Below are 27,987 nucleotides of genomic sequence, written 5' to 3' on the forward strand. Positions count from 1 at the left end.
TGTATCTGACAGACAGACCTCCTGTTAATTTCCTACACTCTTGCTCTGGGAGCAGCCCCCCATCTAGAAACGAAGATCATCAGCCAAGGGGAAACAGTAGGTCTGGCAGGATACCCTCCATTTATACTTATAGGTTTTATTTTCAACACACTTCTCATTTGCTGATCATTAAAATAAAGCAAATTCCACAGATGTATCCAAACGCTCCTGTACCATATGATAACCACAACAAAAATTAGAATTTTCAAGACTCAAAAAGGGAGAAAACCCGGAAAAACACTCTAAAGAGAAAGGAATGAGTTCTGCATTCTTAGTACAGATATTTACATTCCATTAAAGGTAAAGGTCAAGTATAATCCCAAGGGTATGTGTTACATGTTGTAACATGCTGAGAGTTCAGTTCTCTGTCTGGTTCTAGTCACAGGTCTCTGTCTTGTATGAAATCTCTGCGCCGGTCTTACTGGGAGCAAGACCATTTAAACCAGAACATCCACACCCTGCCAGAGCAGAGGTATTTTACGGTTTCAGATTCATAAAATTTCCCATCTTTGCTAGCTATTTACTTAAATCTCTGGGTTAAATAAAATAAGAACCCACCTCCACCACCAACCCCCTTTTTTAAAGCCTTCTGGTCCATGAGGGTATCAATACTCTAAATTCTTTGAAGTACTACAAAAGTGAATGTGCAAAGCCATTTGGTCTTTGAGAAAAATAGGAAGAGGGAAATGTCTCTGGAAATCAGAGTTATACTGACTATAGTTCTGAGGAGAGAAATACAACTCTGAGATGAGACAGATTTAAATGAGATCTTAGGTGAAGCAGTGAGCATTACTTTGAATAACTTTTCACCTCCAAACCACTCAAACGTTAAGTATAACAATATCTCAAATATATTTAAGATGAATTTTATGATCCACATTTTAAGAGTGGTAATAATCTGAGGTACAGGAAGAAGGAGGGGTTTCCTCCAATATTTCTCAAGGAAGTAAAAGAATACAATACACACATACACACACACACCGACACACCCCACCCACCCAGGAATTCAGATACAAAAACACTCTTCTGTAACAGACTTTCATCACATTTCAACCCTTTTTATTCAGATGCTTGAAGGAGCCTTACTCATCATAATCTATCAAAGAAAGAAAATACAAGACACTTTAAGACTTTCTGGAATTTCCTAAGGTTTGGCCTCACCCCACCCCCACAAGTCCTCCTTCCTGTCAGCTGACTACAACTCTCACTAGTGTGAATGCCCCTTAAATATTTTCTGTGAATCCATAAATCAAATGCACCAACATGTACCAATAAGAGGCTAAGAGTTTGGTGCTTTTAGCCCGTAGTCCATAGAATTTTTTTTTGGAATTTTTTAAAAGATACAGTAAGTTAGGTTCTAAATAAGTAACAAAGTAGGATTTTCTATTCCTTCTACCCCTATTTGCAGAAAAATTTCTCTTTAAAATCTGATTCTCAAAACTTTAATTTACTGAGAGTCCTCTATCTCACTCAGATAATTCCTTCGGCCTCTCAAATTTGACCTTCCTTCAGATGCTCTCATCCCTCCAAAGTCAAGGGTGAAGGAAAGGTGGCTTTTAGGAAAAAAAATGGGACTTTGTTGAACTATACATGGGGATTATAGGGTATAGATAAAAACATAGCCTTAATTTCTCAAACTACTGAGAAAGAAAAATTTTTTCTTCAGTAATCCTCTTAGAAAAAATAGAGTTCATTTAAGTAGAACAATGCACAGAAGGAGAACATCTTCAGGTGGTAATCTCCAGGTGGTAGGATTTCCCTACATTTCCTGTACTTCTAAGCATTCTACAAAAATTATGTGTTAGTCTTACAATTAGGAAAAAAGAAAAGGAAGGAGAGATAATATTTCATATCTACTAAATTAGGCTGATAACACCAAGATCAAGGGTTTGGATTTCCGTATCTGCCAGTTGCCAAAAAATACACAATCTATTAAGTTAATATAAATTTTTCTGCTAATTCAATCAGGAAAATGTTTTTTAAAAGAAAAAAATGAATATAGATAGATTAAAATGATAAAGCCAACTGCTGATATAGCTTTGGAGAAAACTTGTATGTCCTTAGATTGTGCTACTGGTGTTATAAAACAATATAATCTTTGAGAACAAGCTGAAAATACGTAAGAAAAATGTTTAATGAATTACATCTTTTGACCATGATAATAGCACTTCAGTAACACAGCCCAAAGAAAATCACTAAAACGTTTCTGTCAAGATGCTTAGAGCTTTTCTATTACACCAGAAATGAATCTAATTATTGAGAAATGATTAATCAGTGTAATATCATATTGCCATAAAAGGATAACTACATGAACTAGGAAGACACATAGGAAGGTCTATATAAAAAAGTAATAAAGAACACAAAACAATGAGCATACAGTGACTAAAACCATGTAAAAACTACTTGTGAAATGATAAAGATCAAAAAGGACCAAGCGCCTTGTGCACAATTGTAAGGGTTACTCTTTTTTCCAGGTTTACTTGACTTTTTCTTCTCGCTTCTGGTTTGCTGTGTGTGTTACTGTTCAGATGACTATTTAATTTACAAGATAAGAATAAGAAAAACAAAGCTCCCAAACCCACAAGCTTCTAACTCTAGAGTTCTAGTATAAATCTTTTGCACTCCAATATATTTCTTCTCTTCATTGCCCCGATGCTTTTCATTCAGTTAAGTATAAAATGTGGGAAGATAGTTAATGTCTTTGGGAATATATCTGTCGATATGTTTTCAATTTTTCCCAGTTTCCTTAGATTTCAAAGATATGTAGGGCCATGGCCAGTTGTTTCTATCCAGTAAAGTTATTATAATATTCATGAAGATAGTGTCATATGGCAGAAGGGGAGCTACGCGCACCCCTTGTTCTGATGTTAATTAGTCACATGACATTGGGGGTATTAGTTAACTTCTCTGACCTCAGCTGTTTCCATCTGTAAAATTGGGACTGTAATGTCTAACTGCCTGAGAGCAATGAGCTGGATTAAATAACCTCTTAAAGCCTGGCTGGTTAGCTCAGTTGGTTAAAGCGTGGTGCTGATAACACCAAAGCCCAGGATTTGATTCCTGTACCAGCCAGCCGCCAAAAAAGGAAAAATACAAAAACAAAAAAACCTCTTAAAGTCTCTTTTAGTCCTAAGATCTGTGTAATGATTTTACTGGGATTTCTTACTCATTGTAACTCATGGATAAGTTAGAAGGCGAGAGGAAATGACTCCAATATATTCATCTGGATATGCACCTATGTTGTCTAATCTAGGAGTGAGTTCAATAGCAGGAAGACAAAGGTGGTGATATCCGGGGGTCACATGAAGTCTTTCTGGCCCCCTCAAATTTTAAAGTAGCCAACATTGCTTAGAGAATGTTTCAGTCCCCTGATATTGCTTTTCAGCATGTTGTGTTGTAATGAAACTGGCTAGAAACCAGTAAGTCGTTAGAGGGCATGAAAGTAAACAGAGAAAAAGAGATGACTGATCTCCAGTTGGCACATCAAGGACAGCCATTTACGGCAAGAAATAGTGAAGAAGATCAGAATTCCTTGACTGGCATCTTTACACCTGCATCCATTATTATCTTACCACAAAAGACTGAAAGCTACTAATTAAGACAGACTCAGAGCTATTAAGAGTAAATAAAACTTAATTTATACTGGCATGTGGGTCTTTATGAGAAATGTACCGCTTAGAGAGAGAAGTCAGAATAACACTGAAAGCAGTCTTATTTACATTTTGAAATTACAGAAGCTTTAAATTATAGGTGAATATGCTAAATCAGAAAAAACTTAAGTTTTAATGAGATATATGAGAAAGAGAGTATTGATGGAAAAATAAAGATAATTCTTATGTATGTTTAACAATAATATACAAAACCAGTTATCCACATTTAAAGCACTAGCAATAAAATTTTCCATAACAAAATTTAAAATCTACATTTAATAAGATAAAAATCTAACTTTAATAAAATAAAAAAGCTATTGGAAGTTAAATGTTAGGTCAACTTAAGATTTATGATTTGCTTAGCTCAGTTGGTTAGAATGTGGTGCTGATAACACCAAAGTCCAGGGTTCAATCTCTGTATCGGCTAGCCACCAAAAAAAAAAAAAAATACAACTTGCTAATAAGCAAATTAAAGATATACTCTCCTACTTTAAGATAAATATATTAGACCCCACAGTGATGTTGACAGTTATTCAGATCCTTTTCCTCATATCCCTTTCCTCCCTAAATCCATCTTAAAATTATCCCTTAAACTATGCAATTAGTACCAATTATGAACATCCTTAGAACTGTATTCCTCTTGAAATACCAGATAATTTACTTAAGACATATTAAGAAAGCAGAAGAAAAATTTTATTATAACATTAAGTAGATAAGGGAACACATGAAATTATTAACTACGAGAGGGGAAGATAAAATATTATGGATATTTTTGCAACAATTTGGGGCTTCTCTACAGACACTTACCCATCCATCACGAAGGCATACATAAATTGTTTCTTGGATGCAGATTATATAGATTAGTTGGCTATGGATAAGAGATCCTATGAACGCAGATCAGACTTTAGCTTGGTTGCCTTATTTTCTGGGTTCATTTTACTACATCAGCACATATATATGCTATGTATCAGTGTTGTGTAAAACTAAACAAAATACTGTCACTTCCAGGAACTTACAAGAAGAAAAACCACAAAAATATTGGACCATTTGAAGGAGGGTGGTTTCATTCTCATACTAACACTTAAGCTTCTGTTGGAGTTTTGATGCTGTCCATAGATATGATCCAGCTGATAAGAGGACCAGAAATTCTGAGAGAAGCTGAGAGGCTAGGAGTCTAAGGGGAGAAAAGCAGCAAACAAGTGAAAAAGGGGATGGGGTGATGGAAACTCCCATCGTTATTTTAGATAGTTCTATTTTATCTAAATGTACTGTTTTACCTTTGTAATATAAAACAAGTTAAAACGAATTAATGACTGACTAGAAGCATTACAAATACCATGAAAAATGGAAAAAAGAAAAAAAGAAGAAAAGATGTTTTAATTCTATTCACTTATGGATAAACTTCTCATTACCTTCTCATTACTACCTCCTATCTTAGGTTAGTCCCCAAAGACTGAGTGTGTTCATGTGTTTTATGATTTTTGGTGAAGAAGCATTCTCTCTTCTCTCCTTTTTTCCTTTCTTTTTATCTAATTCCTCTCCTAGAGGATGGAAACACTGCATGAAAGAGGCAGTAGTCAGTATCTGGGTAAAAGATTCAAGGGCTATCCATATTCCAGCCTTATTTCCTTGCATTACACCTAAGTGGTTCAATCTTGACCCACGGAAAAGAAAATAATTTTAATAGGTTATGAAGGTAGAAATATGCCATCCAAATATTTGGTCTTTACTCTCCTATTCAAGGATTTGTGTGGCCCAGATATGTCAGGAACCAAACAGATAGAACCAAGTCTTAAGGAGCCTTTCACATGCTCCCTGCATTGTTTGGTCATTCCTGGGGATGGAAGAAGAGGTACTTAATTCTTGACTAACTGCTTCCTAGTCTCAAAAGATTATGGATTCAAATGTCAACATGACAATAACAGACCATTCATTATAACTAGTGGATTAGCTATGTTTTATCATAAAAGGATGCCCAGAATAGTTACTTCAGCTACCTAAGACTCAGATCAACACATGTTAAATTGGAAATGCTAAACCACAATCCGTATATGTCACTGTGGCATTTCTTTTTCCTAGTAATGATGATAGGTTACATTAATCCATCCACCACTCATTTACTCATAGGAATTAGAACCATCATATTCAACTAAACCACCTGACTTGAATAACCTTGTATGTTCACCAAAGGCAGAGAATAAGTGAGGAATAGCCTTTACTAAATTCTCATTATTTATAATTTACTTTAGTTCCACATTTCTTTTCTTCCTTTAAACAAACAATAAAAGCCAGGTTACTGACCACTGTGAAATAAAAACATCCTCACTTTGAAAGAAATTACAGAGTAGGCTATTAAAGGAAACATAATATAAGTATCCAAAGAGAAGTAAAAAAATTCTATAGCAGGGTGAGAAGGGTTAATTTCTTCTTTTTTCTTTTTATTTATTTTTTGGTGGCTGGCCAGTTGGGGATTCAAACCCTTGACTTTGGTGTTATCAACACCAAGTTCCAACCAGCTAAGCTAACCAGCCAGCTGAAGGGTTAATTTTATCTGGAAGAAACTGAGGTAAGCCCTCCCAGTCTTGATAGACCTTCAGAAGTCAGTAAGATTCAAAAGACAGCAATGGGGAGATGGGCATAAAATTTAGAGAATGAAAAGTAATCCAGGGTTTAGTATAAAATTGTCTATGAGACTAGAAAGGTAGGTTGAACTCAGACTGTAGAAGACCTGAATATTAAATACAGGCTAATTTTGAGGCATCAAAAGTTTCTGATCAAGGGAGTAACATACATTACAACTATGTTCAGAAAAATAAATAGCAACAGTGTGGAAAATGGATGAGAGGAAAGAAATGAGAGGCCAATGGGGGAGGTTGTAACAATATCAAAAGTAAGACGTGATAAGGCTAAACCATTAACTAGATGTGGGACCAGAAAGAATGGCCCATACTTGAGGGATGTTTAGAGGTCAGACTTATTTAGAGGGCTTAGTAAGTGACTGACTAGGGGGAGGAGGCAGGCAAGGAAGAACTGATTCCAAGATTTATAAATCAGGAGACTGGGTGAATTGAGATGCTTTAAAGGATACCAGGGGTAGAGCCATTTTGGTTGAAAAGATAATGAGTTCTTTTTTAGCCTTCTTGAATTTGAGGGCCTAAGGGATATTCACAAAGAGATGTCTGATCTGGCAGGCAATCAGAAATATGGGGCTCAATGGGCTGGCCCGTGGCTCACTTGGGAGAGTGTGTTGCTGATAACACCAAGGCCACGGGTTCGGATCCCTATATAGGGATGGCCGGTTTGCTCACTTGGGAGAGCATCGGGCGTACAACACCAAGTCAAGGGTTAAGATCCCTTTACCTGTCATCTTTAAAAAAAAAAAAAAAGGGCCGGCCCGGTGGCGCACTGGATAGTGCGCCGCTTGGGAAGCGCGGTGGCGCTCCCGCCCGAGGGTTCGGATCCCACATACAGACCGGTTCCCGCTCACTGGCTGAGCGAGGCGTGGGAGCAACATCGAGGGTTCCAATCCCGTTGCCGGTCCCCGGTCCGGTACGGGGGCAACACTGAGGGTTGCGATCCGTTGCCGGACACGGAAAAAAGACAAAAAAAAAAAAAGAAGTACATGGGGCTGAAGCTTTGGTTAAGATTTCAGGAATAGAATCTAAGTTTGGGATTCACCTCTAAGAGTCATGGAAACAAATGAGACTACACAGGGCAAGAGAAAAAGACAGAAAGCAGAGAAGAGACCAGGAAGAGAAGGGATGAAAAATGGACATGGACAGAAGCCATCTCAGACAAAAGAGAGCAACAGACACTAGGCAAGGTAGAATTCAAGCCAAGTAACTTCGCCTCCTGCAAAATGATAGAAAGATTTAGGAGAACTTGACATTAGACCAAATATTTCCTTATTTATGTGCTCACTGATACTGCTCAGCCAGTTAGTTGAGATTCAGTCCAGTTCCCTAAAATTCCATCATGGAACCAAAGAGTCATACAATTTGTACCCAATATATTCATTTGTCTCACTGACATACTAATTCGTTAGCTCTGAAATATACATTCTTACTTGTATAATCTTGTTCATAAAAGGATTTCTAGTGTCCCTACCATATTTCTCAAAGCTTTCTCCCAAAAGATCCAATATGTTTCTGATTAAAGCCTTATCCATGTTAAAGCTTAAATTATGTTAACAATAACCAAAACCTAGTTTCAAACTGATTACTTATTCTTTAACCTAAAGTAGACAAAACTTTTAACTTTTATTGAAATACTAGACAAACTTTAAAAAGTAATCTAGGTGTTTCCAACAAGGATAATGATGCTTGTTTAGAAACAGCTATAAAACCAATAGTGGCTGTGCTTTCTACTTCCTAAGCAGTCCATTAAATGACAAATGACTATTTAATCAGGAAGTAAAAAATGGCACACACACACAAAACTACCAAACCTAAAAAAACCCAGTGAATCTGAGAACCCCTCCATCTTCCTATACCTTTAGCAACCATTGCCCAGGGCCATCAGCGATCTAGTAGGGTCTTTCTCTATATGGGGAGTTTTTTCCACTCCAACTGGGCATAAAGACAGAGGCTTGTTCTGACCCATCTCTCACTAGACATTTATGAGAAAAGAGTCTCTCACCAGATGCTTACACATAATCAGCATTTTTGTTTGCTACAGTCCCAGACATTTCCTACCTTAGGCCAGTTTCAACAAGCATTCGCCTTTTGCACTGAATCTACATTGTGTGTGCTGCCATGACATCAGCTGTCCTACCCCTAGTGGGGTCTGTGAGGAGGAGACTTACAATGGTGCTTTGAGTCACAACAAAGCCCCTTCCTCTCTATTTAGGATTTCTGACATTTTTTTCCTTCCACTCAAAATTATTCTTCCCATTTAAATAAAAAAAAATTTTTATTAAGACCATAAAGGGGGAAAGAGGGAGTTGCTGGGCCTAGAGGACTAAAAATTGAGAAGGAAGAGAGTTTATAAAAAGTCATAAAACTGCTTTGTTGTTACATCTTTTGCCAACTGGTTTCAGTGTTAAAGTAGACCTAAAGCAAAAAAAAAAAAAAAAAAGTAGTCCTAAAGCTCATGCATAGAAACGGGTTCTAGCTTTACAAAATTTAAAAATTATTCCTATCCTCAAACATGACCTCCGAACACTCAAGGCAGGAAAGTGACTGGCACTGCAAGTTACGGGAAGGGACTGACAATCTTACCTTAACATAACTGAGGACTGCAGGATAAATTACATATTTTTTATCTCAGAAAGAATGCTTCATACTATTACTTCACAAATATAGGGATTTGGGCCAAATATTTTGCTTAGAAAATCCAGCTTTCCCACATAGATGGAATCCAGAGTAAATGATGGCTTTGCTCCCTGTCAGATCTGTTTATTTCATTATAATGATTGTTACAACAAACCATCCCCATGTACAAAGCCAGATATGTAGGAAAGTATGAGAAAACTGGAAAAATTTACCAGCTCTGCGGCCCTTGGATTGTGTTATAAGTCACCAGCATATGTAACTCATTTTCTAGTTAAGTAATTCCCTCTGGGGACTTGGTCTGCAATCCACATGAAGGATCAAATTTCATTAGCAGTTGTAGGAAAATGCAACCCTGTGCATTTGCAAGTCAAAACTCCTGAAAACTACAGCTAGTCTGGCTATCTTCATTGATTTTTCTTGGGAGAGGATTTTAGCTGAGAGAAAACATTTGTTGGAAGGCACAGACAAGGAAGTTGAGAAGAAGAGGAGGGATTCAGCTAGCAAAGAGACAACTAAGCCTCAGTCTTAATGTTAAACTCTGGCCTTAACACTCAGTCTGCAGCTGTGTCCAAGCAGAGAGAGATTCAGCAGTAATTCCACCCCCAAAGCTACAAATGACAAAAGGCACAGGAAGACAAATTAAAAGGGCAAGTGTACAAAAATACACAATCCAATCGGTGTCAAACTCTCTTCATTTTCTAGATATCAACTTGAATCCCAATGTAAGCTTGATTTAACATGAAATTGGGTTGGAAACTCACAAATCTTAGCCTCTATGTCAATAATCTACTTTAGACTTATTAACTCATCTAACTTAAATCAAAAGAAAAACCGACCACATATTTGCCTCTACACAAACTGTCTAGATTAAAGAAACAGCTTTGTTTAGTACATGAATTGGCTTTCTCGAGTTTTAAACCCACCCAATTCTTACCTTGGTTTGAATTGGTTCACCTTTCTCAAACATCATCTTAAGCCTGTTCAACGGAACATTATATTTCTCTATTTTGCCTGAAGCTTCTGGGTTTTCATTGTTTTCTGATTTTTCTATTTCATGCCTGGACTGTCCCAGACAATTTTCCATTTTTTTACTTTCTGTTGAGTGGTCTTTAAGCTTCTCACTGTCCTCAATGAGGGGATACCGATATTGAATTTGGGCTTCAGGAGGTGATCCGAGTCTAGGTCTGGGGTGGATTTGTTCCTCTTGATCAGCTTTGGCTCCAGAAGCAGAGTGGCTTGTCACTTCAGCAGGAGGACGGTCAACTCTGTGCCTAGTCTCAGTGCTGCTGTTGCGCAGAGACTCTGTGTGAGACTCTGCTCCCTGCACTGGGTTCTCCCACTTCTTCTTTAACACAGTCAGCGTCCCCCTTCTAAAGCGCTGGGGGAGATTCTCAGTGTTCTAGAAGAACAAGAAGTAAGTGCCAGTTATAACTTGCCTGCTGAAACATTCATACATGCTGTTCTTTGTAAAATGAGAGTTAAAACTCCAAGCTGCTCCTGCTCCACTGCCGTTTCAGACAGCTGTGAACACTTAACTGCCCTGCCACATGGAGAAAGCACCCACCCAGGAGAGAGAGGGGGGAAGAGAGAAAAAGTCAGGAGCTCAAGCAGGAAGTGATAAAACAGGATAGCCTTATAAGGACAAAACGAAAAGAAAGGAGATCCCAGATCTAATGATAGTTACATTGGAGACAAGAGATTTTTAACCAAAGATGTGAGGAGAAAACAAGAAAGAAAAAGCAAAATACCAGGTATTTTAAACACTAACTATGCATTTACAGAAGTTCATCATTACACACCACAGACATTGGTAAATTCTGCTGGGTTTTTTTCGTTTAAATAAGACAAAGATGCAGGATGGCTGAAACCACACAATACCAATAATTATGAATAGTAGCATCAAAGATTGGAACTATTCATAGAAACCTAAACAAGCCACCAGACTTTTACAAGTATTTGCATAAATGACATTTAGTTATATATGACATAATTTACATGCATATAAGCAAACTTTATTTTTACATCAGAATCTAATCCTCTTTTTTCCTACTCTTTTCTACATGTTTATGCATAAATTCCCAGTTACCAGTAAATTCACTATTTTACTGATCTTTTGGTTGAAAAATATGCAGGCTTCATATGAAAACCACACCACCACCCACTCTGATGATCAAAGGACATTTACATATTTACATATCATACACATTTACATATCTAAGAGTTCACTTTCACCTCAGTCAAAAACAGAATTAATCTGTACTTATAAGACAGATAAAAAAATAACCTGGAAATTGTCACTGTTGTTCCACAATAATAGAGGCAACATGCTTGTTGAAGTAAAATTAAATGTCCGGTACTTTGCAAGTACTCCTAAATACACTGAACAGCACCATCTTCCCAACAAACTGCGACTGCAAACTCCAGTACCTTCTTTTTCTCCATTCCTGTAGTCTGTGACTCACACTCTCTCAATTAATAAAGAAAGGACAAACAACCTATGACTGAAAGACTTCGGGGAATTAAATAGGATTAGCAGCTATATTGGGAATTAAGTCTCTCACCCTATTACTCTTCTGAATACACTCTGAGAGCCGCTTCATCAAGCAGCAACAAGGCTTAGGGAAAAAAGTTATAGAACTACTTGATTCTAGTGTTTAAATCTTACCTTACAAAATGATTCACTGGGGGAAGCATGTATGGGCCAGAGATACAATCAGCATGAGAAGTTTTCTTGTTGGACAAGAGAGAATTAAAAAACAGCTCCAGAAGCTGGCACTACCTTAATTGCCAGCAGCACTCTTGGCACTGTACTACCTCATGCCACACAATGGGTGAGTCATCTAGTTCTCCAACTTCACCTGCCCCACCTTGCCCCACTGGAGTCCAGAGAATCAAAGTGGCATTTTGCCTTGGTAACTGGACACAGCTTTTCTCAGATACATTCATGTGATCAGAGCATATTTATTGACATGGTAAAATACTCATAAGATACTTTTGAGTAAAAAAAGCAAATTAGAAGACATGATCCCATTTTACAATATGCATGTGTATTTATAAATATAAGCACACAAAAGTAGTCTGGAAGAAAAGACATTAAGATGGTTATCTTTGGATAGTGGATTATAGGCACTTGTATTTTCTGTTTTTTTTTTTTCTTTTTACAATAAATGTATATTCACTGCATAATAAAAATGAATGCAAAAATAAAATTATACATCATTTTCATATCATGAAAAAACTTCTACAGAACGTTAAATTATTTTATCGTTATTGTAAGCAGCTTAAAAACTGTCATTTCTACTTTACTTGTGATGGCCTGGAAGAGAGAAATTTGTGTGGCACCAGCACACAAACTGTGAGTACCAGCAATTTCCAAAGCAGGGCCTGGGTGGAGGATGCCCGTTAGGAACATTTTCAGGAGAAATAAGTGTGCTCTCTTATTAAAAGAAGCTCTTAAGAATCCAAGTTCCAGGGTGTTTGGGGAGAAGGGAAATAGGAAGGGGAAGGACAGAACAGTGTGGTCTGAGGGCGCTAAAGGCTACACACCCTTAAATCACTCCCAGGAGCACTGCCCAGGCCATGCATGTCTTTAAGGCCTGAGGCAAGCAAAGACCAGGAAGAAAAAGAAGGAATAAGGTACAGAAGAAAAGCAACAGCTAAAAGCAGTTTGGGCAATACGATGAAGAGTATTAGACTCAGACAGTGTGGCTAATGGATTACAGATTACTTATAATACTTCCTTCTCTTTCTTTACTTGTATTTTCTACAATGAAAATTTATTACTTGTATAATCCATCTCCATCCAGCCAAGTGACTTTGGGCAAGTTTCTTAATTTCCGGAAACTACTATACAAAGCTATAGTGGAGAATAAATGAAAGTATATTAAAGCAGGTAGGGTAGTATTTGCACTTAGTAAGTGGCAACAATTACTATTAAATGGGTGGGCCTCCCTATTCCTCCAGCCATACCTCACAACAGTGATCAACCATGTTCAACCACAGTGCTCAGTCACTTCCTAAATCCTGAAGTTGGGTTGCAGTCTCTTACTGTTCTTTCTGCTCTCTCTACAGACTCTCCTGTCCCAGGCTGAGGGTAAGTGGCACAAAATAAGGTGAAGTTCTTCTTGATCTCATTTGTATCAAGGCTTTAACTATTTCCCAAGTATTTTCCTAGAATAAGGCAGTGGGAAATGAAGGGAGTTGAAAGTTTTCAAGGTCCACACTGGTTGCTACACTATCAAAGCCTCTTTCCTCCAAGTGACTGACATCCAGCATGCTGTTCATTCTACCCAGCAAGGCTGAGAATCCTGGCAGATGTTGCCTCTCGATCCTAACTGGCAGCACCCAAGAGATACAACACAGCGTCCTTGCAGGAGCATTAGACTTGAAATTGGGATGAGTCATAGCTCTGTCACTCTGAGATATATGACCTTGGATAAGTCCCTTCCCTCCTTTGGGTTTCAGTTATTCTATCTGTAAAATGAAGAGGCTGGGTCAAGCAAGCTTTAATTTGAAATCTTTGAAGGTATATCCTTATTTTAAAATCAGGAGGATGTTTGATAGCATACAGCAGTTGGGATGGAAACATGGACCACCTGGATGTACTGCCTCCAAGGAAAGAAAGAAATTCCTAGACTGAGAGCTTCTCAGAAAAGTGGTAACCAGTATTATGGAGCTGAGTGTCCACATGGCACAGATTTCAAGAAGTGATATATTCCATGCTTGAAAAGAAGTGATATATTCCATGCTTGAAAAGAACCTGAAAATATAACAGATGATGGTATTAATGGCCTATGTTCCTGTGTCCTAGGTGTAAGTGGAGGAGGAAGGAAAAGGAGTAAATTTCTGGGAATCTAGGCTATCATGTAACCTGATTCCCTTGCTTCCGAGAATTTCTCTAAATTGCTTTCTAGAGTAAAATGTAGGTACTTTTGGGCTGGCCCCGTGGCGCACTCAGGAGAGGGCGGTGCTGGGAGCGCAGTGGCGCTCCCGCCGCGGGGTCGGATCCTATGTGGGGATCTAGAGTAAAATGTAGGTACTTTTGGGCTGGCCCCGTGGCGCACTCAGGAGAGGGCGGTGCTGGGAGCGCAGTGGCGCTCCCGCCGCGGGTTCGGATCCTATGTGGGGATGGCCGGTGCGCTCACTGGCTGAGCGCGGTGTGGGCGACACCAAGCCAAGGGTTGCGATCCCCTTACCGGTCACAAAAAAAGGACAATAAATAAATAAATAAATAAATGTAGGTACTTTTCAACCTGGTCAGTTACTTCATAAATTTATGTGAACATTTCCCCCTGTTCTTCAGAGGGAGACAAATTAGACTTTTGTAAGTCCAGGGGATCTTAAAAGCAACCCTCTGTCATTAGCAGAAAATTTTGTGAAATTTGAATAAAGTCTATAGCTTAGTTAATAGCAATGTACCAAAGTTTTTCTTAGTTTTAAGAAATGGACCATAAGATGTTAACATTAGGGGAAGCTAGATGAAGGTATATGAGAACTTAACCTTTTTCTTTTTGGCAGCTTGCCAATGTGGGCATCCAAACCCTTGACCTTGGTGTTACCAACACTGCACTCTAACCAACTGAGCTAACTAGCCAGCCCAAGAACTCAATCTACTTACTCTAAATCCAAAATTATTTCAAAATAAAAAGTTTGGCACAGCATTATAACACCACGGTCACAGGTTTGGATCTCCATACCAGCCAGCGGCCCCCACCCCCTTGGGAAGCTGTTCCCCACACCAGCACCCCAGGTGCTTTGGCTATTCCAGCTGTGGCTAAATTGGCCCCAGGTGTGGCTAGGCCCACAGCTTTGGTAAATACAAGCCAGATGCCTTGGCTGCATCCACGTGGTGTTAGGTCTGCAGACTTACAGAATGCCAGAGTTGAGGAAGCTTGGGAGCCTCCACCCTGATTTCAAAGGATGCATGGAAAAGCCTGGGGGCCCAGGAAGAGATCTGTCACAGGGGTGGAGTCACCACAGAGTCTTCACTAGAACAATGCTGAGTGGAAACATGGGGTAGGAGTTGCAGCAGAATAACTCCACCAAGGCCATGCCTAGTGGAGTTGTGAGAGCAGGACCACCATGGAGACCCCAGACTTATGGAACTACCAGCATGCAATGCCACCCTGCAAGAACTGAAGCACAGCCTCAGACCAGGAAAGCCATAGAAGTGGAGCTGCCCGAGGAGTTTGGGACCCAATCCCTGTACCAGCATGCAGAGGACCTCGAACATGGAGTCAAGGTACCCGTGGATCTTTTGAGCTGTAAGATTTAATGCCTGCCCTGCTGAGTTTTGGACTTGCTTAGGACCTGTTACCCCTTTCTTTTGGCCTATTTCTCCCTTTTGAATGGGAATATGTACCATATTCTTGCCCCACCATTGTATCTTGGAAGTAGATGACTTGTTTTGATTTCACAGATGGGACTTGAAACAAGTTAAGACTTTGGGTACAAAATGAATGTATTTGTATGTGAAAAGGACATGAGTTTTGGGGGCCAATGGCAGAAAGCTGTGGATTGAATGTCCCCCCTAAACTCACTGAAGCTTCAATTGTGTTCCCTAAGTTTTATGTATTAGAAACTTGGCCCCCACTGTGACTGCTGGGAGAGTGGGAAATCCTCTTATGGTAATTGAAAGCTGGGGCCTTGAAAGGGTGATTACATTGTAGGACCATGGCGTAATGAATGGATTAATAATGGTGGTCAGGAGTGTGGTTCTGAGGGCTTTAAAAGGACAGCACATGACAGCTTCTCTCTCTCTGCTCCGTCACTTTTTGCCACGTGAGACCACTGCATTGCTGCATTGCTGTAAAGCCACCACCAACGAAAACCTTCACCAGATGTGTTCCCTGGATGTATTAGTCCATTTTTCTTGCTTATAACAAAATACTTGAAACTGAGTGATTTATAAAGAAAATGAAATTTATTCCTTACAGTTTCTGAGGCTGGGAAGTACAAAGTCCATCTGGTGGTGGCAACAGTGACCCAGGGGTCTCATTGCAAGATGGTGGAAGCAGAGAGAAAAACAGACTCTCCCCTTCTTTTAAAGCCCTCAGAACCACGCCTGACCACCATTTTTAATCCATTCACTACTGCACAGTCCTTTGATCCAATCACCTCTTCAAGGCTCCACTTTTCAATTACCATAATAGGATTTCCCACCCTCTTAACAGTCACAGTGGGGACTAAGTTTCTAATACATAAAACTTGGGGAACACAATTCAAGCTTCAATGAGTTTTGGGGGGACATAATTCAGTCCACTACACTGGACTTTGGACTTATCAGCCTTTGAAACTGTAAGTAATAAATTTCATTTGCTTACAAAGTACCCAGTTCTGTGTATTGTTACAAGCAACAGAAATGGATTAATATACTCCCCTTTTAAAAATTCCTTCCATGGGGGGCCAGCCTGTGGCTCACTCGGTAGAGTGCGGTGCTGATAACACCAAGGCCGCGGGTTCGGATCCTATATAGGGATGGCCGGTTTGCTCACTGGCTGGGCGTGGTGCTAACAACACCAAGCCAAGGGTTGAGATCCCCTTACCGGTCATCTTTAAAAAAAAAAAAAAAAGAAAAGAAAAATTCCTTCCATGGGCCAAGCCCGTGGCGCACTCAGGAGAGTGCGGCGCTGGGAGCGCAGCGACGCTCCCGCCGCAGGTTTGGATCCTATATAGGACTGGCCGGTGCGCTCACTGGCTGAGCGTGGTGTGGGCAACACCACACCAAGGGTTGCGATCCCCTTACCGGTCATGAAAGACGAAAAAAAAAAAAAAATCTTTCCATGTTTTCTGTGACACCCCTTCTTCCTAGATTTCTTCCCATTTCTCTGGCCACTCCTCAGTTTTCTTTACAGGTTTCTCCTCCTCCGTCCCTCCCTTATACAGTGGGGACACTCAAGGTATTGTCTAGGGTGCCCCACTTTCATCACTTTACATATTCTCTGTAGATGATGTCATCCACTCCCTGGTTTCACCCGCCAGCTATCTGTTGAACTCCTAACCTATAACTCTAGCCAAACCTCTCTCCTTATCTACCAACTCTACCTGGAAATCCCATAGGCAACTTAAACCCATCTTGCATAAGCCTGAAATCTTCCCTTTTCTCCCTTCACTCCTCACTCTTTAATCTGTTTCTCTTCCTGAATTCTCTATCTCAGTAAATGTGATAATTATCTTTTCATCTGTCAGGTGTTGCCAGTTCTCTTACACCTTCATGCTGTGCATGTGCTGCTTCCTCTGTCTAGGAGACAATGCCTGTGCCACTTGCTTGCCCCCTTTGCTTAGCTAATTCCTATTGGTCCTTCAGGGTTCAGCCAGGCACCTGCTTCTTCTGAGAAGCCCTCCTTGATGTGTCATAGTACAGGTTATGGGCCCCTCCTAAATTCTCCCCCAGCACCTTGAGTACTTTGATATGGTACTTATCACACCTGGATTGTAAGCTCTATTTTCTATTTTCCAAACTCTAAACAGTCTACCTTGAAAGCAGAGAATACGTCTTATTCCACTTGTGACTTCAGCACCTGGTACGTAAGAGATGCTCCGTATATGTTTGCCTACACTCCTGGTGTTGACTTCTCTCATCCCACTGTCTTGAACCTAGTCCAATCAGGTCTTTATCCCACCATTCCCAAACAGCAAAAGGTGATTAATGACCTTCATGTTACCAATTCCAGTGGTCAATTCTCAGCTTATCTGTGTGTTTGATTCTGTTAACTCTCCTTCTGGAAAAATGTTCTTCACTTGGCTTCTGGCACCTTGTTTCTACTGCTATTTCACTGATTGCTCCCCCTCTGTCTCCTCTGCTGGTTCCTCCTTATCTCTCCAACCTTTAAACAACAAGGCACCCCTGAGTTCAACTGTCAGACCTACTCTCTTCTCTGTCTACACTCACTCCCTAAGTTATCTTATGCATCTCATAGCTTTAAGTACCACTAATTCTTTGATACTCACCCATTTTATCTCTAGCCCAGATCTCTTCCAATTCCAGAATTGTACATCCAAGTTCCTACTTGACATTTCCACTTAGATGTCTTAATAAAGCACTTCACATTTAACATGTCCAAAACTGAGCTTCTACTATTTCCCCCTCTCCAAACCTACTTTTACTGCAGTCTTCTCCATCTCAATTAGTAGCATTTTAATTTAATGGTGTTTGAGCCAAAAACATTGTTGCCACTCTTGATTTTTCTTTCTCTCTATCTTCAATATAAATCCTAATCTCTTCTCATTGCCTATACTTTCACTACGCCAGTCCAATCCATTATTATATCTTGTTTAAATCATTACAATGGTCTCTTCATCAGTTTCCAAGCTTCTGTTCCTCTACAGTCTCTTCCTCCTCTCTTTACAATTTAAGTCAGGTCACATCACTCCTTTGCTCATAAACCCTCCAAAGGCCTCTTGCATTCAGTTAAAGACCAGGTCCTCACAATGACCCTCTAAGACCTTTCTTTTCCTAGTCCTCCACAACCCAAGACTGTTCTTGCCTCCGGGCATTTGCACATGGTATTTCTTCTGCCTGAATCTTTTTTTTTTTTTTCCTTTTTGTCTTTTTTCCTTTTTTGTGTGTGTGTGTGTCTTTTTTTCGTGACCGGCAATGGGATCGCAACCCTTGGTGTTGCGCCGCACCTCGCTCAGGCAGTGAGCGGCCGGTCTGCATGTGGGATCCGAACCCTTGGCGGGAGCGCCGCCGTGCTCTCAAGCGGCGCACTGTAGCAGTGCGCCACCGGGCCGGCCCAATTCTGCCTGAATCTTTCTTCTCCTTGGTTCATGTCCTCAGAACTCTGCTCAAATGTCTCCTCACCTGGTCTTCCTTGCCCACTCTACACTCTATCCTTGCTTGATTCATGTTGTTTCACAACACTAGTCACTACCTGACACAATTTGTCACCTGTCTTTCCCTTTATAATGTAAACTCCATGAGGGCAGAGATGTAGTCCGTATTCTTTGCACCTAAAACAATGCCTGACATGGAACAGGTGCTCTGTGAAAACTTGCTAAATGACTGACTGAAAGGAAAGAAGGAAAGAAGAAGGAAGAGAAAAAACAGGCAGGAGAGAAAAGGGAAGAAAAGAAATCAGCATTTGAGTGAAATAGTGGTAGCTTTTTCTTATAATGCACTGAGGAGATCTATTTTTGAATTACAGGAAAATTAAGCCAAGGACCTGGTCACTATTACCCCTTATAGAGAACAAATTGACAAGGGCATGTTATACACTAATTTAAATAGGTTAGGTACTAGAAACTGCCAGGAGGATGTTTTTGTAATGCCAGCTATATTAAAGAATTCTTCCCGAAACGTGAGTTTTTTTTCCTCGTAAGATTAAATCAAGATAGTTTTCAAAAGAAACACATTATCTAGCCCAGCTAGAAGTTGGCAAGCAGGGAGAATAGAGAATGGATATTAGCAGAGAGCTTATTCTGGAGGTTTTTGCCTTTGATGGATCCTGTAGTTAGGAAACTTGCTAACTACACTGGACAAAGAAGTTTGCTTTAAACAAAGAACCCAGGGCTTGTAGGTTAGATCACTTGGTTAGACTGTGGTGCTGGTATCACCAAGGTCAAGAGTTGGATCCCCTTACCAGCTGGCTGAGAAAGAAAAGAAAGAAAACAAAGAAAGAAAACCCAGAGGATGACATCAGCTACACAGCTACTACCATTTAAATGCATAGATATAGAAATTCTGGTTGTATGATTTGGAAAAAAGGATGAGCCTAGGAAACCCTGAGTCCTTTTTTTTAAGGGCAAATTTCCAATTTAATTTCATTTTTTTTTTAACTGTAACATAGTTGATTGTGTATATCTGTGGGGTACAGCATTGTGTATCAATACCCATGTGCAATATGTGATGTTCAAATCAGGATAATTAGCATATTCAACATTATACAATGTAATTGACCTTCGTGACCTTTTACATCCTGAGTTCTAATTTGAGCAGAAGTACTCGTAGTTAGCCATTTTACTAACCTCAGGCAAAGCACTTGGCCTTCTGTCCTCCACTCAACACAGGAAAGAAAAAGTGGTTCAAAAGTGGAATCTCAGTGAAAAAAAAATAAGATTCCCTGCATCTCAGCCAAATTCTCCTGAGCACATGGCTCACAAATCAGACCAGATGGCACAAATGTCCAGCTCAGCTGACACAGAACCCAAGCCCCACAGAAGCTGTATGTGGCTTGGTCGCGCAGGCTCGGCTCATGAATTCCATGTACACCGGGGGCTTCTGAATACTTACACTTCTCTTCTTTTCCATGTTTGCTTCTTCAGCTGCTTTCTGGTACCTTTAGAGAAGGGAGGAAAAAAGAGAATGCCCTCAAATTAAACTTACGTCTTCACTCTTTCAATCTTTAATAAAACCACTTCTGTGTACCTATTTCTGCCAGCAGTTGTCTTTAATCGATCGTCAGAAGCAGAAAATCAGAGCAGCCCTTGCTTCCTGTGACTGCTCCAGTCATCTACTCTGATATAACAGAAAGACCCAAGTGGAGGAGGCCAAATGCTGGCAAACAACTGGACAGAGCAGAAAGTCTGGGCTTCAAGTCCCAGTTTTGTCACTTAGCTGTGATCTCTGACAAGTCACTTAATGTCTCTAAGCCTCAGTTTCCTTACCTAGAAAATGGCTTTATAACCTACTTTCAGGGTTGCTGGGGAGATTAAATGAGATCACGTGTGTACAAATGCTTTGTAATCAGTCAAGTACATATGGCACTGCATTAATTCTAAGATTCACATTTCCTCCCCAACATTAATGTCTCTGAAATCTTACAATTGTTGTCAGCCAAATGGTTGAGAGGTAGACACACTTCCTATACATGTGTGAATTTAGTCTAAGTTACTGATATTGCCATTTTGGCTCAGTTAAACATATTTGATGGTACTACACATTTTAAATGCCTCTTAAAATGTCTTTTTTTAAAAGATTACACTATGATTTGGCACTTAAGGAAAAATTATTTTACTTTTTTATGTATGCACAAGAGTGATATGTAGAGAAAAGTATGTGATAAGCAAGCACTGGTTAAATAGCAGCATTTTTTCTTAGTGATCCATAAAGTAATGGTACAGCCTATAGTTGATGACATCTTAGATTTGGTAAATAAGCATATAAAATTTAATTTAAAAAATTTTTATTGCTTTTATCATTTTATTTTATCATTTTTATTACTCGATCAGAAGATCCCTGAGAAATAATCAAAGTCCTGTGGCTTTTCAGGGGATATCAGGTTTTCTACATTTGAAGACTAAGGAGGCCTGGCAGGTCCAAGCTGCAGCAAATATCCAGACTACCCACAGCAACCTTACCCTGGCTTCCTCCAGGTCTCTGAGTCGAGCATCAAAGGCATCACCATCACTGGGAGAATCCCCCCATGTGCCTCTTGTTGGGCCTGCATGCCCAGAACTCAGTACCAAACCTAGAAAAAGGCACTGTTCAAAGTGCACTTGTTCTCTGTCTGAATGTAGAATTTCAGAATTCACAAGGTATTTGGGGAAGGAGATGAGAAGAGAAGAAAAAAAGCAGAATGGGAAAGGACCCATTCCTTTGCCAAAGCCAACTTACAATTCATAAATGCTTTCATAGGCTCAGAACTCTCATAGTGTGTGTGTTAAGTAACATAACCTCATCCAAAATGGAAGCAAGAGAAAAGTCCTGGTTGTGGCATCAGTGCTTACCTGCTATGTAACCAGGGTTATATTGCTTCATTCACTTAGGCCTCATCTACAAAATTAAGTGACTATGTGAGAGTATTTTTTAAGGTCTTTTCTAGTCCTATCACTGTTTAAATGATCAAATATTAACAAGCATCTCATTCACCAGCTGGGTATTGCTCTGCAATTGAGCAGAGCTCTCTAATGGGGCAGTCTGAAAGGACTGCCAAAAAATTTCTGGCGCTTCACTGACCTTAAATAGAAAGAAAGTGGGATTAGAACTACTATGATTCAAGTAACAAGCTGGAAAGATATTTGCAACTTATATTACAGACAAAAGGCTAATTTTCCTAGAATACAAAGAACTACTACAAATCAATAGGAAAATTATAACTAAATAGAAAAATGGGCAAAGATACATAGTTCACTAAAAAGAACATCAAATGTTTTGTTTGCTCTTACAAACAAAAAGATGTTCAACCTCAAAATGCAATTTCAAGCAAACACTAAGAACATATTTTACCTAACAAGCAGGAAAAGATGTTTTAAAAAAGCTAATATGCTGCACTGGTGAGGGTATAGGGAAAAAGGTTCTATCTTGCATTGCTGGTGGGAAGGTAAATTGGTAAAACCTCTACGAAAGGCATTTTGTCAATATCAGCCAAAATTGCAAAAGCACCAATTCTGTTCCCAGAATTTGTCCTACAGATACACTCACATGTGAAAAAATGATTTTTGCATTAGATTATTTATCATAGCATTAACCATAACAGCAAAAGACTGGAAATAACCTGAATGTCTATAAGCAGAGGACTGGTAAATAAATTATAACATATTCACATAAGGAATATAATGCAGCAATAAAAAGGACAAAGGCAAGGTGGTAATGGTTGTACAATAATATCAATGTACTTAATGTCACTGAACTACATACTTAAAAATTATTGAAATGGTAAATTTTCATTATACATATATTTTACCACAGTTAAACAAAACATGATATTGTCATAAAGACAGACATATAGGCCCAATATATATATATTCATACACATGCACACAGACACACACACACAGTAATAAGTCTTTCGAAGAAAAAGAACAGAGTATTATTAAATAACATAACAAAGGAACCAAATTGAGAAAGGGGAAGGGGTCAAGGAAAGCCTTGCTTATGTTAACTAGTCTGATTTAAATCATTCCACAATGATTTAAATCAGATGTATTTAAATCAGATGATTTAAATCACATGTATCAAAACATCACATTGTACCCCATATATACAATTATTATTTGTCAGTTAAAAATTAAATTAAATTTTTTTTAAAAAAGGAAAGCCTTGCTGAGGAAATAACCTTTAGGCTGAAACCTGAAATTTAACCAGAAAGAGTCAAGCAAAAAAGTGGGGAGAAAAGTATTCCAGACCCAGAAAAATAGCATGTGCAAAGACATCAAGGCAAGAAAGTGCCTCATGTGTATAAGGTACACAAAGAACTCCAGTGCTGCTGAAGCACAGTGAGAAAGGGAGAGAGCAGGAGATAAGGCTGGAAGACAGGCACAGATCACACTGGGCTTTGCAGGCCATGCTAGGGATTTCGAATTTAATGCTAGGTATAACAAATGATTATTGATCCAATTAATGCTTTCAAAAGAGTGCTCTGGAGTATGAAGAATGAACTGGAGGAGGCTGAGAATGGAGACAGCATTAGTAAGAGATAATGCTGGTTTCCTGAGAGTGGTGACACTGGAAATAAAGTGAACTGATTTGAGATATATTTCAGAGGTAGAATCAACAGGTTGATAATGAGGGGAAAGTGAAGAGGGAAGGCGAAGTCAAGAATGACGACCAAGTTTCTGGCAGCTGAGTCAATGGAAGTAATGTTGACTGGGATGGGAATTCTGAAAAAGGAGTAAATTTGGGGATGAGGAAGATTATGAGTTTAGAGTTAGCCACGTTAACTAAAAACATGCATTTGGTGGTGGCAGTGATTAGACACATGCATCTAGAGCTCAGAAGAGAGTTCTGAGGTGGTCAAACAAATTTAGAACTTGTCTACCACAGATGGTATTAAAGCCATGGGAGTAGATGATATCATCTACAAAGAGTATGTAGTGTGAGAAAATGCCCAGAACTTGGTCCTAGAGACACCAACATTTAGCAGTCAGAAGAGGAAGAAGAGGTATAAGAAAGAATGACAAGGAATAGACAGATTGGCAGAAAGAAAACCAGGAGATGGCCAGAAGCCAAGGGAAGAACACATTTGGTAAGGAAGAAGTGGTGAGAGGTCACGTAAGATGAAGGCTAAGAAACATCCCCTCAATTTAGCAACACAGAAGTCTTTGGTAATCTTGGCGATCCTATTCCATTATAAATATAATTAATTCACCCATACTCCTTGCTATGATTTGAATATGTCCCCCAAAATTCAAAACTTCCAAAATTGTGGAAAGTTAATCCCCAATGCAACAGTGTTGGGAGATGGGGCCTAATCAAAGGTAACTGGGTCATGAAGAAAGAGTCCTCATGAATGGATTAAAGTTACCATCATGGGAGTGGGTTCCTTATCACGGGAATGGCTTTGTTATAAAATCGAGCTCTCAGGGCTGGCTGGTTAGGTTCAGTTGGTTACAGCGTGGTTCTGATAACACCAAGGTCCAGAGTTCACACCCTATACCAGTCAGCAGCAAAAAAAATAAAAATTGAACTTTCTTTGACATGCATGCTCTTGCCCTCTCGCCATGTGATGCCCTCTGCCATGTTACAATGCAGCAAGATAGCCTTCGTCACAGGCCAGCACCACGCTCTTCGACTTCCTAGCCTCCGGAACTGAGAGGTAAATATATTTATAAATTACCCAGACTGTGATATTGAGTTATAGCAACAGAAAACAGACTAAGACACTCCTTTAGTGGACATCTGGATTGTTTGTTTTTTGTGGTGGGGGCTGGCGGGGGGGGGGGGCATTTGGACTGTTTCCAGTTTTTCACCACTGCAAATAATGCTTTGGTGAATGTCCCTGTACAGATACTTTTTCCCACTTTTATCCATCTGAGAGATTTCCCTAAAAGTTTGAATTCAGAAACACAATGGATTATGGCTATAAAGGAATTCAAAACTAGCCTTGAACTTGGATAATCATCTGCAGTATATTACGGCAATAGCACAATAATATATGGAAGCCAGAGCCAATGAGCAGACAGGTTTATACTTAAGTCAGTTATGCTCCAAGGCAAGGTATTACACTGTTAGTTCAGTACATAAGCTCAGAGGTTCCCTTCCCTTTACTGTCCTAAAATAAACATAGATTTAAAAAGATCAAAATAATTTTCATCTTAAGCCCTATCCTTTTAGCACTGAGGCATTGGTAAGACCAGGTGTATACAGCAATGACTATCTTGAATCTTGTTTTGAAACTCCCACTCAAATGTCCCCACCCTTTAACGGTAATGAGGTACTTGCTAAATAGTAGATACACAAGGTGAAAGGCTCTACACCACTGCTTTCTTTCAAGTTAGGTCCTTGGTATTTTTACATTTTGTACTCAAAATACTAAGGAACTCTGAGGCTCAATACTTCTAAATTCAGTGTTCGACCAGGAGTCAGAGCCCATGCTTTCCTCAAAGGCACTTAGAGCAACTAGCATTATTCTAACACAAAATGTCAAGGTCACCTATGTGGGGAGTGAGGGGGAGGCATTTTGAAGATACAAATTTGATTATTTTTATTTTTTATTTTTTTGGCGGCTGGCCAGCCCAAACGGGGATCCAAACCTGTGACCTTGGTGTTACAAGGCTGTGCTCTAACCGACTGTGCTAACCGGCCAGCCCGGAAGATACAAATTTGAGGAAAAAAATATTTAAATGAAATTTCCATAATTAAAATCTCATCCCTCTTCCCTTCCCAGATTTCCTTGTGGTCCAGTCTCCTTTTCTTCACATAACGAAATTTAATCTTGCAAGTGCTCATTAATGCTCAGCTGTGAGGCAGGCAGCTGATGGAGGATGCTAAAATTATCTGGGGAGCAATAACAGACTCAAGTTTTTCTAAGACCAGAAAACAGAGTTCCTGAGCCATGACTCTTGCTTGCATGCCCTCAAATAGAGCAAAGGGAACACTGAGCCAAAAAAGGCAAAATGGAAACTCCCAAGGTTTAGGCAGTGTATTTTCTTCTGGGAACTATTTCACCACTAAAATGTTACAGAGAAGTGAAAGAAGAGGAAGTTAACCAGGGAGATCTGAAGGTCAATTTTTTCTTCATAAAAGAATAGTCACAGAAACTAAATATGAATGCTTTTCTTTCCTGGGACTCCTAATAGGTAAAGTTATAACAAAAGTAGGAGGAGCTGTGATACGGTGGAGACATGCTGGTGGGTGGGTGGGCATGGGGATCTGCTTGCTGTGCTCATCAATTCCACTATTTTGGTGTGTGACATTTAGTTATAATTGCTTGACCTCAAGTTCCTTATCTATCAAAGGAATGGGACAAGATTAGCCACATCAGTGGGTTTCGGTGGGCTTCAAACTCTTATAGCTACAGAATCCTCTTTTCAAACACTGTCTTATTTACAGCCTAATATATAAAAGGGATCAAAGCAGGACAGCTGGGGGGCAAGGTCCTGGTCTCAGCCATTTGGATCTTCCCATATTTCCAGAACTGGCCCCTGAGGTTCCTCTGAATAACTCAATGAAGTCAGTTTGAATACTACCAGGGGGCTACATTCCCTTTAATTCCAAAAATATGTGAATCAAAGAGGAACCTTTGGCAAAGAAACCAAATTCTATCTAAAGAGTCAACTTTTTATCAAGTAAAGGATCATGTTATGGTGAAGTCACTGGTAAGTGAACCAAAGCTAGCTGTTCAATTTGATCCATCAATAGGACCTTCCTTGATGCAAATTTGATGATTTAAAAAGTATAGAGGTCTAGTCAAAGAAATAAGTCTGGAGCTATAGAAGACCTATGAGACACAGCTCTGATGCCAGAAAAATTGCTCTTTTGTACATATAAACATAAAATGTACTGTTAACAATTAGAAAGGAAAGCCCAACTAATCTACACACATTGACCAGATTAAGCTTCCTCCAAAAACCACTGTTATATTAGTCTCTGATCAGAAACCTCCTAAGGTTTCTACAGCCTCTCAACTAGACTTGTATGGGATTTATGAATTCAAACCCCACAACGGAGAGTATCTCAAAATAAGAGAAAACAGATCACTAAGTGTTGGAAATAGAAATTAATAGTCATGTGTTGCTTAATAACGGGGATACGTTCTGAGAACTGCATTGTTACGTGATTTTGTCGTTGTGTGAACATCATAGAGTATACCTACACAAATCTAGAGAGTATAACCTACTACACACCTATGCTATATGGTATAGCCTATTGCTCCTATGTAAGTAATGTGTTGTGCTATGATAGATTGCTACGATGTCACTACGATGTCAACAGGAGTTTTTCATCTCCGTTATAATCTTATGGGACCACCATCACATATGCGGTCCATGTTTGCCTGAAATGTCATTATGCAGCACATGACTATATATACTTTCTGAAAAAGAGTCTGGTAATTTTCTTTGGGAACCTATAGTAAGTGAACCCTAAAAATTTTAAGCAATATTAATAACATGTCTCCACTGAATATGAAACCTGAAAAAGAAATCCAGGCTGATTCCCTGGTGTGATGTTGGCTTTCATCCACAGTTCCTGGCTCCCCAAGGCAGGACTTTAATCTTCCCCTGCCTTTCTGTCTTGAAGCTGGTCATAAAGAAATCCTCTGAGCTATCCTGTCTGATTGTAGGTGATAAGACCCCATTTCAGGAGGGGTCCTGCCCCACACCTGGGAGGAAGGAATGCTGCACAGAGAGGTCAAGAAGAATCTGAACAAACAGGCCTTGCTGGGTTTCCCTGCTCAGTCTATTAGTATTAGGTCATACCCTTTTTGTCCAATCACATTTCTACATGGTTGTCCATGCTTCAATTATGTCTATGTAATGAAGCTTCCATAAAGACCCAAGATGATGGGGTATGTGCATTTGTGTTCTGGGAGGGTAGCACACTCCAACTCCACAGGAATAAAAGCTCCTGCTCTCGAGAACCTTCCAGACCTTGCCCTATGTATCTGTTCATTTGTATCCTTTAAAATATCCTTTATAATAAACCAGTAAATGTAAGTGGTTCCCTGAGTTCTCTGAACCACTCTAGCAAATTAATCGAACCCAAGGAGGAGGTTGTGAGAACCCTGATTTATAGCTGGTTGGTCAGAAGTTCCAGAGGCCTGGATTTACAACTGGCATTTGAAGTGGGGGCAGTCTTGGGCACTGAGCCCTTCGTTTGTGGATCTGATGCTATCTCTAGGTAGACATACTGAATTAAATTGGATGGC

The 27,987-nt window shown here is 39.6% G+C and overlaps 1 protein-coding gene across 3 annotated transcripts in view; it reads right to left on the reverse strand.

Moving 5' to 3' along the window:
- Positions 1-27,987, reverse strand: part of LIMA1 (LIM domain and actin binding 1) — a 57,771-nt gene that overhangs the window by 24,438 nt on the left and 5,346 nt on the right. For 2 of the 3 annotated variants that reach the window (XM_008583100.1, XM_008583093.1), the window contains exons 2-3: positions 20,193-20,238; positions 9,897-10,361 (exon numbers count right to left, since the gene is read on the reverse strand). In XM_008583100.1, the coding sequence (XP_008581322.1) occupies positions 9,897-10,361; positions 20,193-20,238 (511 nt within the window). Of the gene's footprint in view, positions 1-9,896; positions 10,362-10,398; positions 10,521-20,192; positions 20,239-27,987 lie in introns of those variants that run through there. The other variant, XM_008583105.1, reaches the window with a different exon arrangement.

Source organism: Galeopterus variegatus, unplaced genomic scaffold (genome assembly GCF_000696425.1).
Source record: "Galeopterus variegatus unplaced genomic scaffold, G_variegatus-3.0.2 Scaffold95, whole genome shotgun sequence".
Lineage (NCBI taxonomy): Eukaryota > Metazoa > Chordata > Mammalia > Dermoptera > Cynocephalidae > Galeopterus > Galeopterus variegatus.